Source organism: Salmo salar, chromosome ssa11 (genome assembly GCF_905237065.1).
Source record: "Salmo salar chromosome ssa11, Ssal_v3.1, whole genome shotgun sequence".
Lineage (NCBI taxonomy): Eukaryota > Metazoa > Chordata > Actinopteri > Salmoniformes > Salmonidae > Salmo > Salmo salar.
In genome coordinates, this window is record NC_059452.1 from 37266492 (window position 1) to 37284093 (window position 17602).

Consider the following 17602-nt stretch of genomic DNA (forward strand, 5'->3'; position numbering starts at 1 on the left):
CTAGCTTTAAGCACCAGCTGTCAGAGCAGCTCACAGATCACTGTACCTGTACATAGCCCATCTGTAAACAGCCCATCTATCTACCTACCTCATCTCCATACTGTATTTATTTATTTATCTTGCTCCTTTGCACCCCAGTATCTCTACTTGCACATTCATCTTCTGCACATCTACCATTACAGTGTTAATTGCTATATTGTAATTACTTCCCCACCATGGCCTATTTATTGCCTTCATTTACCTCATTTGCACTCACTGTATATAGACTTTTTGTTTTCTTTTGTTCTACTGTATTATTGACTGTATGTTTTGTTTATTCCATGTGTAACTCTGTGTTGTTGTATGTGTCGAATTGCTAAGCTTTATCTTGGCCAGGTCGCAGTTGCAAATGAGAACTTGTTCTCAACTAGCCTACCTGGTTAAATGAAGGTTAAAAAAAAGAAGAAAAAAAAGAAAAATAGGAGGGAATAAGGAGCCATTTGGGACGTAGCACCAGTTTCTTACATGGTGGATGGTTAGTTGCTGATTTATTGCAGGTCACTGCTGGACCAGGGCTGGCTAACAAACATTGCTTTTGTGGCAATAATCACCCAAGTAATCATTTGAAAAAGGGGCTTGGAATCCATCATAGTCAAGACAATAGAAGACGATCACACTACTTTGGCTGCATCCCAAATTGCACCCTACATAGTTCACTACTTTTGACCAAAGACACAGACAGACAGACAGACAGACAGACAGACAGACAGACAGACAGACAGACAGACAGACAGACAGACAGACAGACGGACAGACGGACAGACGGACAGACGGACGGACGGACGGACGGACAGACGGACAGACGGACAGACGGACAGACGGTCAGACGGTCCGACGTCAGACAGACAGACTCCAACTATGCCTTCTGGAGTCTCTGTACTCTGACTCCCGTTCAGTAAAGCTGCTAATCTACTGTGGTAATGAAGATAATGCAGCAGCAGTTGAGCCTAGAGCAGAACTGGCAAGAAAAAACCACACACACACACACACACACACACACACACACACACACACACACACACACACACACACACACACACACACACACACACACACATCTGCTTTGTTTTCTTTCTAAAAATGACCACAAGGCCAATAAACAAACGACTATGAAACATGTAAAATAATTATTTAATAGTCATAGCCTCTATGCATTGATCTGAAGACACCAAGGTTGAGTTACTTTACAAGATCGACTGAATTATGATACAATTCTGTGTCTAAATCGCAACCCAAAAACTCCACATTAAAATGTTCATAGATGACAGAAACTTAAACAGAATTTAATAATACATAGGTCTACATTTTGAGACAATGTTACATTTCTGAGAGCGAAAACGGTTAAGAGCGTTGGGCAACAACGTTCTGCCCTTGAACAAGGCAGTTACCCCGCAACAACAACTGCTCCCCGGGTGCCGATGACGTGGATGTTGATTAAGGCAGCCCCCAGCACCTCTCTGATTCAGAGGGGTTGGGTTAAATACTGTTGTACAACTGACTAGGTATCCCCTTTCCCTTCCCCACATACACAGTCCAAATCAGTCTCTCTCAGCTCAGAAGATCTTTCAAAATGTCTTCAAAAGGAGATTACACAGAGAACTGTGTCTGTGACTGTAAACGAACAAAGTAGATTATCTCTCAAACCTGCAGACCGGCCAAACACAGGTGTGCATCCCAAATTGCACCCTATTCCACAGGAGGCTGCTGAGGGGAGGACGGCTCATAATAATGTTTGACCTGTTTGATACCATTCCATTTATGCCTTTCCAGCCATTTCTATGAGCACGTCCTCCCCAATTAAGGTGCAGCCGGCTGCCTGTGTACAGTCCCCAAGTAGTGCACTACTTCCCTATGGGCCCTGGTCAAAGGTAGTTCACTACATAGGGAACAGGGTTCCATTTGGAACTCAGGTCACAGTTACAGCAAAACTAAAGGCCTCAAGGGAATTCTGGCAGTGACCGTAGTTACCAGACTCTTTTCAAGAAATCCTTTTCCAGGATATTTCCAGTTCTTCTCAGGTTTTTACCAAACACAACTCACTAGTTATCAAACACAACTCACTAGTTACCAAACACAACTCACTAGTTATCAAACACAACTCACTAGTTATCAAACACAACTCACTAGTTATCAAACACAACTCACTAGTTATCAAACACAACTCACTAGTTACCAAACACAACTCACTAGTTATCAAACACAACTCACTAGTTATCAAACACAACTCACTAGTTACCAAACACAACTCACTAGTTATCAAACACAACTCACTAGTTATCAAACACAACTCACTAGTTACCAAACACAACTCACTAGTTATCAAACACAACTCACTAGTTACCAAACACAACTCACTAGTTACCAAACACAACTCACTAGTTATCAAACACAACTCACTAGTTATCAAACACAACTCACTAGTTATCAAACACAACTCACTAGTTATCAAACACAACTCACTAGTTGATCGGAAAAAGCACCTTCAATCTACACAGATCTACTAGTGTATTATAGTGCTTCCTCCACTTGATATGTTCTACACAAATCCCTGGTCGTTTGGTTTTGAGGCTGTTTCCCTTTCTTTATGTACAGTATATGTGACTTAAAAGAGATGGCCCCTAGCTATCATCTGAAAAATACTCAGCAACAGAATTGGATGCTGCCTTGAAATATACTTTGTTATCAAAATAAAATGCATTTTGGTGTATCTTATATGGTTAACCTGGAGTTATTTCCACAGAGTACTGTGAAGGTATGACCAGGGTGGATGCCTGGCCCCCCATCTCTCTCTTCCCTCATGTCTACCCCTGTCTCTCCTGCCCAGACCTTGGCTGGCTGTACTGCTGTGTTGATCTCTGTCCAACAGTTCTGCCTCGGAGCGTTGTTTAAGCAGTTGGCTTATCCCCCTCTCCCTCCTTCCCTCCTGTCCTTCCTCCTGTCTCTCTGCTCTCTTGCCATTCTTCCTTCACTAATGCCTTTTCCCCTCTCTCGCTCTCCCTCCCTCCTCTTCCCTCCTCTCTCTCTGTCTCCCTCTCCCTCCTCTTCCCCTCTCTCTCTCCCTCCCTCCCTCCTCTTCCCGCCTCTCTCTCTCCCTCCCTCCTCTTCCCCCCCTCTCTCTCTCTGTCTCCCTCTCCCTCCCTCCTCTTCCCCCCTCTCTCTCTGTCTCCCTCTCCCTCCCTCCTCTTCCCCCTCTCTCTCTCTGTCTCCCTCTCCCTCCCTCGTCTCCCTCTCCCTCCCTCCTCTTCCCCCTTCTCTCTCTGTCTCCCTCCCCCCCCTCTCCCTCTCTGTCTCCCTCTCCCTCATTCATCTCCCCCTTTCTCTCTGTCTCCCTCTTCCTCCCTCATCTCCCCCCTCTCTGTCTCCCTCTTCCTCCCTCATCTCCCATCTCTCTGTCTCCCTCTTCCTCCCTCCTCCTTCCCCCTCTGGCCTGTTGCTCTCCTGCCCAAGTCATTGTTGGACTGCCTCTCCAACATTTCTGTCTGTGAGCAACCTGCCTGCCCTCTCTCTCTCTCCTTTCTCAACCTCCCCCCTTGACTCTTGCCTACCACTCTCGCATTCCCTCTCTCCCTCCTCTCCTCTTACCCTCCCTCCTCTCCTCTTGTCTATCCCTCTCCCCTCCCCTCTGGTTTCTTCCTCTCCTGTCCAAGTCACTGTTGGGCTCTGTCTCTAACTGCCCTGTGAGCAGCAGGTTGAATCAGTTGGCTGTTCAGGGAGTTTTAATGAGAAACTGAAAGGGTGAGAAACAGAGGCAGAGTCCCAAAGGGCACCCTATTCCCTACATAGTGCACAACTTTTTATCAGGGCCCGTAGGTCACAAGTCAACGGTAGTGTACTGTATAGGGAATAGGGTGCTATTTTGGATGCACATAGAAAAACAGCATTACGGTTCTCTGGTACTGGCCGGTCTCTCTCAGAGCTAAACCAGCTAGCACAAAGCCAAGAGAAACATGGGAGGTGGCATTGTCAAAATTAAGCTTGTTAACGTGTCTTTAACCTTTCAAACATGGTAGTGAGCCGCTCAACAGCGTGTGTACAACTCAAAGACTTAATTAGACCAAAAATCCCCAAAAGTCCCCACAAGGATAGTAAAACAAGGAAAATTCTCCCTCGTGGAGTTATGATTTCCCACGTCCCCATGAGGACAAAGGCTATTTTAACCTTAGGGGTTAGGTTCAGGGTTAAGGTTACAATTCTGGTTAGGGTAAGGGGTTAGTGGTTAAGTTTAGGGTTAGGGTTAAGATTAGGTTTATGGTAAGGGTTAGGGGTTAAGGAAAACAGGATTTTGAATGGAAATGAATTTTAGGTCCCCACGACGATAGAATAACATAACATGTGTGTGTGTGTGTGTGTGTGCGTGTTCATGTATGCATGCATATGAGCGTGTCAAGCATCCTTACCATGTTCATGACGGTGAGTAGGAATCTCTGCGCGGCCTCTGCCCCGTGGTACTGCACCATGTCTGAGTCTGCCACCACCACCGTCTCTACCGTATACAACCCATTCAGATGGATGGCATTCCTCCTTCTACGGCCCTCCTCCACTCCCTTCTGCCTCTTCTCCTTCTTCCTCACTAGCACAGGGGACAGAGACACACACATGATTGATATTTAATTGCTGTTCCACCATAGCCTGGTTCCAGATCACACCAAACCACTAGGAGTTTGCAAGACAACACAACAGATGTGGTACCAGGCTAGGCTTACTGCATCTTAACAAGACAACACAACAGATGTGGTACCAGGCTAGGCTTACTGCATCTTAACAAGACAACACAACAGATGTGGTGCCAGGCTAGGTTTACTACATCTTAACAAGACAACACAACAGATGTGGTACCAGGCTAGGTTTACTACATCTTAACAAGACAACACAACAGATGTGGTACCAGGCTAGGCTTACTGCATATTAACAAGAAAACACAACAGATGTGGTACCAGGCTAGGTTTACTTCATCTTAACAAGACAACACAACAGATGTGGTACCAGGCTAGGTTTACTGCATATTAACAAGAAAACACAACAGATGTGGTACCAGGCTAGGTTTACTTCATCTTAACAAGAAAACACAACAGATGTGGTACCAGGCTAGGCTTACTGCATATTAACAAGACAACACAACAGATGTGGTACCAGGCTAGGTTTACTTCATCTTAACAAGCCAAGCTGACAGGGACAAGAACAGAGACAATGCCAGCTACAGTAGACATTCCATTATACAGTCGTTGAGCTAAAGAATCCTTTATAGATACTTTGATTTGGGCATGACACAGCGTCTATTAGTTTTGGGTTAGAAAATGCTTAATAAGTTAGCGGTTGGTAACAGTAGCAATGTAAATAAAACCAGTGTGAAGCACTTCTCTCCATGACTGGAAACACATAAAAAAACACATTTTGTAATTTTGTGATTTGGGTGAACTAACCCTTTAAGTAAAGATGGATAACAGACTGACAGAAAGAAACCGACAGATAAAAAAAAAGATGGCCGTTCTGTATGAGATGCCATGAAGTTTCTCTCTCAAACAAACACACTTCTCACTACCTCTCTTTATTTCTTCTCTCCCTCTGCTTTAACTTACCCCAGTCCTCTGGAAGATACCACCACCACATACTCTATGACCAGAAGTTCTATTAGGCCTAATCATCTTAAATGAAATAGTTTCAGTACTCTAACCAATGTTATGAGAACAAGGCCGGTGTTGGCCCATTCGCTAAGTCGTTCCAGACTCAATGGGAACTCTAATGTCTTCCATTGGAAAGAAAAGGCACAGCTCCAGACTCAATGGGAACTCTAATGTCTTCCATTGGAAAGAAAAGACACAGCTCCAGACTCAATGGCAACTCTAATGTCTTCCATTGGAAAGAAAAGGCACAGCTCCAGACTCAATGGGAACTCTAATGTCTTCCATTGGAAAGAAAAGGCACAGCTCCAGACTCAATGGGGACTCTAATGTCTTCCATTGGAAAGAAAAGGCACAGCTAGTTTACGTAAGAGTGGTGGAATAAACAATGGTAAAACCACTGCAGCAACAACAGGACTTCATGGGCCACATTAAAGGGCAAATCTGCAGTTCAAACAACAAGAAAGTGGTCAAATCAAATGATATTTGTCACATACACATGTTTAGCAGATGTTATTGCGGGTGTAGTGAAATGCTTGTGTTTCTAGCTCCAACAGTGCAGTAATATCTAACAATTCACAACAATACACACAATACACACAACCTAAAGTAAAATAATGGAATTAAGGAATATATAAATATTAGGATGAGCAATGTCAGAGTGGCATAGACTAAAATACAGTTGAATAGAATACAGTATATACATATGAGATGAGTAAAAATATGTAAACATTATTAAAGTCACTGATTGGGTAAACAGCTGAGGGACGGGGCTGGAGAAATGTAACCATCATCAAATTCATAGACAGAGGTATGGATGCAAGGACTGACTGTCATAATCGTCGTAGTGAGTGGACCAAAACGCAGCGGGTAAATGTATGCTCATCTTCTTTTATTGAAGAAAACAAAAACAAAAACACTTATACTTAAACAAACGACGAAAAACAGTCCTGTAAGGTTCACTGACAATACACGGAGACAACTTCCCACAAAACCCATGGAAAAACACCCCAACTAAATAGGACCTTCAATTAGAGGCAATGAGGAACAGCTGCCTCCAATTGAAGGTCAACCCAAGAAACTTAAACATAGAAATAGACACACTAGAACAAACATAGAAATATACTAACATAGAACATAAACCAAAAACCCCGAAACACATAAAACAAACACCCCCTGCCACGCCCTGACCAAACTACAATAACAAATAACCCCCTTTACTGGTCAGGACGTGACACTGACCATCATGAGATCAACATTATAGTTGTTCCTATGTTTTGAGGCTATACAGTATTTGTTTACAATTCCATTGTTTCCAAACAATGGCGTAAAACAAGCTTATATTTTGGGTTATGATGAGGTACAACAGTTGAACTAAGCTTATAAAACATATATTCTTAAAAAATCTATGAATATGTTAAATTGTAAAAGACTGAACTTCCCCTTTAAGGAGGACTTGCTGCACACACTAACTTCGGTTCTCATCAGAGACGCATGATTAACTAAAGACTGTGTGCTGTAATACCACCTCTAGCAAAACTGTGTGAGAGACCTTAGTAATAACAGATTGGGTAACACTACCATAAAGCCAACCGTCATAATACATTATGATGCGATAATGCATTATAATGCAGTTAATGCATTATGATGTGGTTATAATGCATTATGATATGGCTATAATGCATTACGATGTGGTTAATGCATTATGATGTAGTTACAATGCATTATAATGTGGTTAATGCATTATGATGTGGTTATAGTGCATTATGATGTGGTTAATGCATTATGATGTGGTTAATGCATTATGATGTGGTTATAATGCATTATAAAGCATGGATGATCTTCTTATAAAGTCTTATCATCTTTCCCTCGATCCTGACTAGTCTCCCAGTCCCTGCCGCTGAAAAACATCCCCACAGCATGATGCTGCCACCCCCATGTTTCACCGTAGGGATGGTGCCAGGTTTCCTCCAGACGTGACGCTTGGCATTCAGGCCAAAAAGTTCAATCTTAGTTTCATCAGACCAGAGAATCTTGTTTCTCATGTTCTGAGAGTCTTTAGGTGCCTTTTAGCAAACTCTAAGCGGGCTGTCATGTGCCTTTTACTGAAGTGGCTTCCATCTGCCCACTCAACCATAAAGACCTGATTGGTGGCGTGCTGCAGAGATGGATATCCTTCTGGAAGGTTCTCCCATCTCCACAGAGGAACTCTGGAGCTCTGTCAGAGACACCATCGGGTTCTTGGTCACCTCCCTGACCAAGGCCCTTCTCCCCCGATTGCTCAGTTTGGCCGGGCGGCCAGCTCTAGGAAGAGTCTTGGTGGTTCCAAACTTCTTTCACTTAAGAATGATGGAGGCCACTGTGTTCTTGGGGACCTTCAACGCTGCAGACATTTTTTGGTACCCTTCCCCAGATCTGTGCCTCGACACAATGCTGTCTCGGAGCTCTAGGGACAATTCCTTCGACCTCATGTCTTGGTTTTTGCTATGACAGGCACTGTCAACTGTGGGACCTTATATAGACAGGTGTGTGCCTTTCCAAATCATGTCCAATCAATTGAATTTACCACAGGTGGACTCCAATCAAGTTGTAGAAACATCTCAGGGATGAACAATGGAAACAGGATGCACCTGTGCTCAATTTCGAGTCTCATAGCTAAGGGTCTCAATATTTATGTAAATAAGGTAATTCTGTTTTTTATTTGTAATAATTGTGCAAAGATTTCGAAAAAACTGTTTTCGCTTTGTCATTATGGGGTATTGTGTGTAGATTGATTAATTTTATATTTTTATTTAAAATTTTAGAATAAGGCCATAACGTAAGAAAATGTGGAAAAAGTCAAGGGGTCTGAATAGTTTGGGGAAGGCATTGTATATGCAATGTGAGACGCATCTTACACTGATGATGTTGGCGACACGATTGTTCCTGACTCTGCAGATCAATACTCATGATCGATACTGTTGTTGCCATGGTTCCCTCTCTTCTTGAAGACTTTCAATAAGTATTTCAAGACTTTCAATTTCATAACACTGTAGACTGGCAGTAGGGTTGCAAAATTCCGCTAACTTTCCCCAAAGTCCGAGGTTTTCCAGAAATCCTGGTTTTTACGATTTCTGGAATCCTCCAACCAGGATTTCTGGAAAACCTGGGAATTTTGATAAAGTTAGCGGAATGTTAGAACTCTATCTGGGAGGATATCAGTTCTATTAAAGTAACAGCCATTTACATTTGGCTGAACTGTCTGAACTGTAACTTTTAAGAACACCCATGAGATATCCCCGTTAATGGAAGAAGGGCCATGTCATTCCATGTATTTAGTTAAATCAAACCTATTTTCCAGCATATATCTGGAGCTTGTTTCTAGCATGGCTTGCACACGCACACACACACACACACACACACACACACACACACACACACACACACACACACACACACACACACACACACACACACACACACACACACACACACACACACACACACACTTCTGCAGAAACCAAACCATTGGTTGTGGAGGTATTGTTTGGTTAATCTGTTGTCTGTTAAGGTTGTATATCTGCGTGGACAAACACTGTGGAAAGATGTTTTGTTCTCAGAGAAGAAGAGTGCTTAGCTTGGGCAATGACAATACTGGACAACTGTGGAGACTCAGCGAATCAAAAGCCACAAAAGCCATACGGCTTGGGCATGGGAATGCCCAACAGTATGAGACTTATCCATGTGTTGTTGTGAACTTAAAGCTATGTTTATCGCATGTTCTTGTTTCTGTTTAGTGCATTGGAAAAGGCAAGATGAGAGAGATCTGTGAATCCCCCAGTTATCTGGTGTAAAAAACATGTCACACAAACACATTGCACAACTCTATTGGGTCACATGGAGAAAAACATTTGAAGTAGAACATGAGATAAAGACAAACATGAAAATCAGATCTCATGGAATTATAGTAATAATAACAATGTAATATATGTATACATACATTACTCTAGTATATCTGTAAAAACAGTACATGGTATACTTAACGACATTACTTCAAACACCGCAAGTAGCTTCTGACAAGAGGAAGATGGTACTCTCTTCAACCCTTCTCTCCCACTTCCTCTCCTCCTCTTCAACCCACCTCTCCCACTTCCTCTCCTCCTCTTCAACCCTCCTCTCCCACATCATCTCCTCCTCTTCAACCCACCTCTCCCACTTCCTCTCCTCCTCTTCAACCCTCCTCTCCCACTTCCTCTCCTCCTCTTCAACTCTCCTCTCCCACTTCCTCTCCTCCTCTTCAACCCTCCTCTCCCACTTCCTCTCCTCCGCTTCAACCCATCTCTCCCACTTCCTCTACTCCTCTTCAACCCTCCTCTCCCACTTCCTCTCCTCTTCTTCAACCCTCCTCTCCCACTTCCTCTCCTCCTCTTCAACCCACCTCTCCCACTTCCTCTCCTCCTCTTCAACCCTCCTCACCTAATTCCTCTCCTCCTCTTCAACCCTCCGCTCCCACTTCCTCTCCTCTTCTTCAACCCTCCTCTCCCACTTCCTCTCCTCCTCTTCAATCCTCCTCTCCCTCTGCTCCTCTTTGACCCCTCTCTTTAGTCTGCTCCTCTTCAATCCCTCTTTCCCTCCTCCACTTCATCTCTCAAGCATCTGGTACAGATGTCCCTACACTCTATCACCCTGTAATGTGACAGATAACCACTCTACAGGTGTGGGCAGCCTTCCCACCTAGACCCTACTGTGTCCATGACAACGTAGGCTTGACAGAGGGCTCATGGCAACCAGGCCAACTTCTGACCAATCGGCGGCCAAGGAACTTAAATCGGAATGATACCTTCACTGATGATTCTTTGCACTTCACTCTTCACTGTCTGTGGACAAATGGATATCTGTCTGTAGGCATGTGAGAGCAGCATATACAACGGACAAGGAAAGATTTTTTTCTGTATTCAAAGAGAAATCTCACAAACAACGTATCAACCAATCGCCATTTCAATAGCAGTATTTCTAAGACAAGGTCCTTCTCAAAGATTGGAGAACAAAATAAAGCTGAGGAAAAAACTCCTTCATATAAAAGCAAGCCTGAAGGCGACATGTGCTTCTTCCTCACGCTGTAATGTGATATCTCACAAACAACGTATCAATCAAATGTCGTTTGAATAGCACTATTTTCAGAAATTAGTGTATTTGTCACAGAACGCTTAACAAAGAAAACCCATATTGAAACTAATAGCCCAAACCTATAGGGCGAACAACAACAGTACTGACTAACTCCCTTAACCTTCTGTCATCAGTCTCATCACCATGCACATCCCACCCAGACAGCAATAAAAGAGGTATTGATGAAGAGCAATAAAGACAACTCCCTTCCTCCCTTTGCAGTGGCCTATACCACAGTCACCAGAGAAGAAAACCAATAACAAGAACAATATTGAGACAAACACAAAACTGCTTTGAACCCAAAGGTCTAAGTTGAGCACAAAGTTGCAACCCAAATGGCACCCTAGTCCCTTTATAGTGCACTACTTCTGACCAGGGTCCATAGGGCTCTGGTCAACAGTGGTCCACTTTGTAGGGAATAAGGGGCCATTTGGGACAGCCCCAACTTGTTTCTGAGTCATACTGAGACAAATTACGGCCTGCTTTGAAATCTTGAGACTAACACACAGCAGGGGACGATAAAATCTGCCGACTCAACAGTTAGCCAGTGCTGCTGCTGTTATGGGTCTGAAGCAAAGTCCTCTAATCCTGATGTGTAATAACTTTGGATAAACTGATTGAGGTCCACATCGGCAAAATATAGGAGGACAGAGTGTCTAGATCGACACGAGGGTTGCAACATCTCTGTAACTTTCCCAAAACCCCCAGTCATTTTTCAACCCTAAGAGACACATCTGGGTTCTGAGACCTCTCCAGTTCATTACACTCTACATGGAGATAGAAGCCCATTATAAAGGTCCAATAGATAGGATCCAGCCTAGACCTAGGTCCTAGACGACAACCAGACTCCACAGTCACTGTATGGCAGAGAGGTGCCCACATAAAGAGATCACTCAAAGATACCTTTTTTTCTCACACCTTAGAAGTGTTATACTGGTGAACTATCCATTTAAGAGCTGTCCTTTAAAGGGGATCAATCATTCACTCAAAGAATCTAAGTTTGCCAGACATTTCCATTCCTCATGTGTCCTGTCCTAATTGGCATCTGATTGATGTTCTAGAATCGACCGGCTTGCATCCCAAATGGAACCCTATTCCCTACATAGTGCACTACAATTGGCCCTGGTGGGCCCTGGTCAAAAGGACTACACTCATTAGGGAATAGTGTGCCATTTGGGTTACAGACAGGAGATACATCAGTCCAATCAGAGCATCACTCCAAAGAGAATCCTTTAACAACTTTAATGAGAGAATCCTTTAGATGTTGGAGACAAGTGGAGCATTAATGCTTCAGCTGTCACACCCCATCTCTTTGATGTGTCTGAGAGGGGCTGGAGAAGGAACAGCAAGCTCTAATTGATGTGTCTGAGAGGGGCTGGAGAAGGAACAGCAAGCTCTAATTGATGTGTCTGAGAGGGACTGGAGAAGGAACAGCAAGCTCTAATTGATGTGTCTGAGAAGGACTGGAGAAGGAACAGCAAGCTCTAATTGATGTATCTGAGAGGGACTGGAGAAGGAACAGCAAGCTCTAATTGATGTGTCTGAGAGGGACTGGAGAAGGAACAGCAAGCTCTAATTGATGTGTCTGAGAGGGACTGGAGAAGGAACAGCAAGCTCTAATTGATGTGTCTGAGAAGGGCTGGAGAAGGAACAGCAAGCTCTAATTGATGTGTCTGAGAGGGACTGGAGAAGGAACAGCAAGCTCTAATTGATGTGTCTGAGAAGGGCTGGAGAAGGAACAGCAAGCTCTAATTGATGTGTCTGAGAGGGGCTGGAGAAGGAACAGCAAGCTCTAATTGATGTGTCTGAGAGGGACTGGAGAAGGAACAGCAAGCTCTAATTGATGTGTCTGAGAAGGGCTGGAGAAGGAACAGCAAGCTCTAATTGATGTGTCTGAGAGGGACTGGAGAAGGAACAGCAAGCTCTAATTGATGTGTCTGAGAAGGGCTGGAGAAGGAACAGCAAGCTCTAATTGATGTGTCTGAGAGGGACTGGAGAAGGAACAGAAAGCTCTAATTGATGTGTCTGAGAGGGACTGGAGAAGGAACAGCAAGCTCTAATTGATGTGTCTAAGAGGGACTGGAAAAGGAACAGCAAGCTCTAATTGATGTGTCTGAGAGGAGCTGGAGAAGGAACAGCAAGCTCTAATTGATGTGTCTGAGAGGGGCTGGAGAAGGAACAGCAAGCTCTAATTGATGTGTCTGAGAGGGACTGGAGAAGGAACAGCAAGCTCTAATTGATGTGTCTGAGAGGGACTGGAGAAGGAACAGCAAGCTCTAATTGCTCTGTCTGAGGGGGGCTGGAGAAGTAACAGCAAGCTTTAATTGATGTGTCTGAGAGGGGCTGGAGAAGGAACAGCAAGCTCTAATTGATGTGTCTGAGAGGGGCTGGAGAAGGAACAGCAAGCTCTAATTGATGTGTCTGAGAGGGGATTGAGAAGGAACAGCAAGCTCTAATTGATGTGTCTGAGAGAGGCTTGAGAAGGAACAGCAAGCTCTAATTGATGTGTCTGAGAGGGACTGGAGAAGGAACAGCAAGCTCTAATTGATGTGTCTGAGAGGGACTGGAGAAGGAACAGCAAGCTCTAATTGATCTGTCTGAGAGGGGCTGGAGAAGGAACAGCAAGCTTTAATTGATGTGTCTGAGAGGGGCTGGAGAAGGAACAGCAAGCTCTAATTGATGTGTCTGAGAGGGACTGGAGAAGGAACAGCAAGCTCTAATTGATGTGTCTGAGAGGGGCTGGAGAAGGAACAGCAAGCTCTAATTGATGTGTCTGAGAGGGACTGGAGAAGGAACAGCAAGCTCTAATTGATATGTCTGAGAGGGGCTGGAGAAGGAACAGCAAGCTCTAATTGATGTGTCTGAGAGGGGCTTGAAAAGGAACAGCAAGCTCTAATTGATGTGTCTGAGAGGGGCTGGAGAAGGAACAGCAAGCTCTAATTGATGTGTCTGAGAGGGACTGGAGAAGGAACAGCAAGCTCTAATTGATGTGTCTGAGAAGGACTGGAGAAGGAACAGCAAGCTCTAATTGATGTATCTGAGAGGGACTGGAGAAGGAACAGCAAGCTCTAATTGATGTGTCTGAGAGGGACTGGAGAAGGAACAGCAAGCTCTAATTGATGTGTCTGAGAGGGACTGGAGAAGGAACAGCAAGCTCTAATTGATGTGTCTGAGAAGGGCTGGAGAAGGAACAGCAAGCTCTAATTGATGTGTCTGAGAGGGACTGGAGAAGGAACAGCAAGCTCTAATTGATGTGTCTGAGAAGGGCTGGAGAAGGAACAGCAAGCTCTAATTGATGTGTCTGAGAGGGGCTGGAGAAGGAACAGCAAGCTCTAATTGATGTGTCTGAGAGGGACTGGAGAAGGAACAGCAAGCTCTAATTGATGTGTCTGAGAAGGGCTGGAGAAGGAACAGCAAGCTCTAATTGATGTGTCTGAGAGGGACTGGAGAAGGAACAGCAAGCTCTAATTGATGTGTCTGAGAGGAGCTGGAGAAGGAACAGCAAGCTCTAATTGATGTGTCTGAGAGGGGCTGGAGAAGGAACAGCAAGCTCTAATTGATGTGTCTGAGAGGGACTGGAGAAGGAACAGCAAGCTCTAATTGATGTGTCTGAGAGGGACTGGAGAAGGAACAGCAAGCTCTAATTGCTCTGTCTGAGGGGGGCTGGAGAAGTAACAGCAAGCTTTAATTGATGTGTCTGAGAGGGGCTGGAGAAGGAACAGCAAGCTCTAATTGATGTGTCTGAGAGGGACTGGAGAAGGAACAGCAAGCTCTAATTGATGTGTCTGAGAGGGGATTGAGAAGGAACAGCAAGCTCTAATTGATGTGTCTGAGAGAGGCTTGAGAAGGAACAGCAAGCTCTAATTGATGTGTCTGAGAGGGACTGGAGAAGGAACAGCAAGCTCTAATTGATGTGTCTGAGAGGGACTGGAGAAGGAACAGCAAGCTCTAATTGATCTGTCTGAGAGGGGCTGGAGAAGGAACAGCAAGCTTTAATTGATGTGTCTGAGAGGGGCTGGAGAAGGAACAGCAAGCTCTAATTGATGTGTCTGAGAGGGACTGGAGAAGGAACAGCAAGCTCTAATTGATGTGTCTGAGAGGGGCTGGAGAAGGAACAGCAAGCTCTAATTGATGTGTCTGAGAGGGACTGGAGAAGGAACAGCAAGCTCTAATTGATATGTCTGAGAGGGGCTGGAGAAGGAACAGCAAGCTCTAATTGATGTGTCTGAGAGGGGCTTGAAAAGGAACAGCAAGCTCTAATTGATGTGTCTGAGAGGGGCTGGAGAAGGAACAGCAAGCTCTAATTGATATGTCTGAGAGGGACTGGAGAAGGAACAGCAAGCTCTAATTGATGTGTCTGAGAGGGACTGGAGAAGGAACAGCAAGCTCTAATTGATGTGTCTGAGAGGGGCTTGAAAAGGAACAGCAAGCTCTAATTGATATGTCTGAGAGGGGCTGGAGAAGGAACAGCAAGCTCTAATTGATGTGTCTGAGAGGGACTGGAGAAGGAACAGCAAGCTCTAATTGATGTGTCTGAGAGGGACTGGAGAAGGAACAGCAAGCTCTAATTGATGTGTCTGAGAGGGGCTTGAGAAGGAACAGCAAGCTCTAATTGATGTGTCTGAGAAGGGCTGGAGAAGGAACAGCAAGCTCTAATTGATCTGTCTGAGAGGGGCTGGTGAAGGAACAGCAAGCTCTAATTGATGTGTCTGAGAGGGGCTGGTGAAGGAACAGCAAGCTCTAATTGATGTGTCTGAGAGGGGCTGGTGAAGGAACAGCAAGCTCTAATTGATGTGTCTGAGAGGGACTGGAGAAGGAACAGCAAGCTCTAATTGATGTGTCTGAGAGGGACTGGAGAAGGAACAGCAAGCTCTAACTGATGTGTCTGAGAGGGGCTTGAGAGGGAAGAGCAAGCTCTAATTGATATGTCTGAGAGGGGCTGGAGAAGGAACAGCAAGCTCTAATTGATGTGTCTGAGAGGGGCTTGAGAAGGAACAGCAAGCTCTAATTGATGTGTCTGAGAGGGGCTGGAGAAGGAACAGCAAGCTCTAATTGATGTGTCTGAGAGGGGCTTGAGAAGGAACAGCAAGCTCTAATTGATGTGTCTGAGAGGGACTGGAGAAGGAACAGCAAGCTCTAATTGATGTGCCTGAGAGGGACTGGAGAAGGAACAGCAAGCTCTAATTGATATGTCTGAGAGGGGCTGGAGAAGGAACAGCAAGCTCTAATTGATGTGTCTGAGAGGGACTGGAGAAGGAACAGCAAGCTCTAATTGATGTGTCTGAGAGGGGCTTGAGAAGGAACAGCAAGCTCTAATTGATGTGTCTGAGAGGGACTGGAGAAGGAACAGCAAGCTCTAATTGATGTGTCTGAGAGGGGCTGGAGAAGGAACAGCAAGCTCTAATTCAGTGGCATTCAAAGTCGTCTGATAACCAGATTTTAATCAGGTACAGAGGATTTATTCATGATGACGTCTGGATGTCATGGAAGACGTCATAGTGAGGTTGTTAGCCGGTCACAATCAACAGCTCAAACCTGGACATCCATCTATCCATCCCCCCACAATAGGACAAGCTAAGGAACAATAATATCCTGTATGTCAGAATTACTTACTACAACCTCTATCAAGAGGTCTGGACCTGAATGGAAATGGAGGCGGTCCGCTGTCAGTGGAGGACGCCACTTTAAAGTACAGTGATGCACTTTAGCACTGATTTCAGATCATTTTCCCAAAGCAGAAAACACTAGTACGTCTGCCTTTGGGCGGGTCCAAGTACAGCCATAACAGATAACAAGTCTACTGTTGTTTTAACCTACACCTTCTCCTGCTGACCACATGACCGTCTCAGACTCATAAAGCAGGAATATCATCACCCACGGCAACACGGCCACCTGCATAATAATAATAAAACTGTCTCCCAGCTCATTGGTCAAGAGCAGGGTGCTTGATAGCTAAGATCGTGATATAAGATTGTGCTAGATTTCCATAAATTATACTTTTGGATAGAGAAATAGAAATCCACACACTGTAACCCAGCCTGCCACAAAACCTTACCACACCCTTACACACTCACACACATACACACACACAGACATCTACACAATCACGCATGCACACACACATGCATACAAAGATATCTACACAAAAATGATCGCCATCACACGCACACGGACACACACACACTCACACACACAGGCACCCACGCACACACGGACACACACACACTCACACACACAGGCACCCACGCACGCACGCACAGACACACACACACTCACACACACAGGCACCCACCCACGCACGCACGGACACACACAGACACACACCAGTCCAGGCTGTTAGTGAGCGCTCCACTGTGAGCCAAAGCTCTGAAATTCTTAGGAATAACAAAAATGTAGGCAGCCTGGACGGCATAGTAGGAGTCTGTAAAGCAAGTGAGCAGAGAGGAGTTGGAAGAGTGTTTTAGGGTTGGGAGTTGGAGAGGTTCAGCATATTTCAGATTCTCTCTCAGCCCTGACCACAATGTCGGTCTGGCTGCATCTAGACTTCTCATTCTGTATTTTCACATTCTAAACAGTAACACAGCCCAGTGTCTGTGTGATAAGATTCACCTTTGATTTCTTAATGATCAGCTTGACCGTGCACCAGAAAACAGAATGTTCAGTGTCATCGTTTTGGCCTTTAGAACTACAACAGGCTTTCCATGGATTTCCTTGGTGTAGGCTGAAATTGGGTCAGTTTTGTATTTTCCCCACTAAAGGTTAAGGTTAGGATTGGGGAATCTGATCCTAGATCTGTACTT

The 17602-nt window shown here is 44.7% G+C and overlaps 1 protein-coding gene across 1 annotated transcript in view; it reads right to left on the reverse strand.

Annotated features, from left to right (window-relative positions):
- LOC106591416 (A disintegrin and metalloproteinase with thrombospondin motifs 17) overlaps positions 1 to 17602 on the reverse strand; it is a 200131-nt gene that overhangs the window by 153930 nt on the left and 28599 nt on the right. Inside the window, exon 4 of the mRNA XM_045689469.1 lies at positions 4437 to 4609. Coding sequence (XP_045545425.1) covers positions 4437 to 4609 — 173 coding nt within the window. The remainder of the gene's footprint in view (positions 1 to 4436; positions 4610 to 17602) is intronic.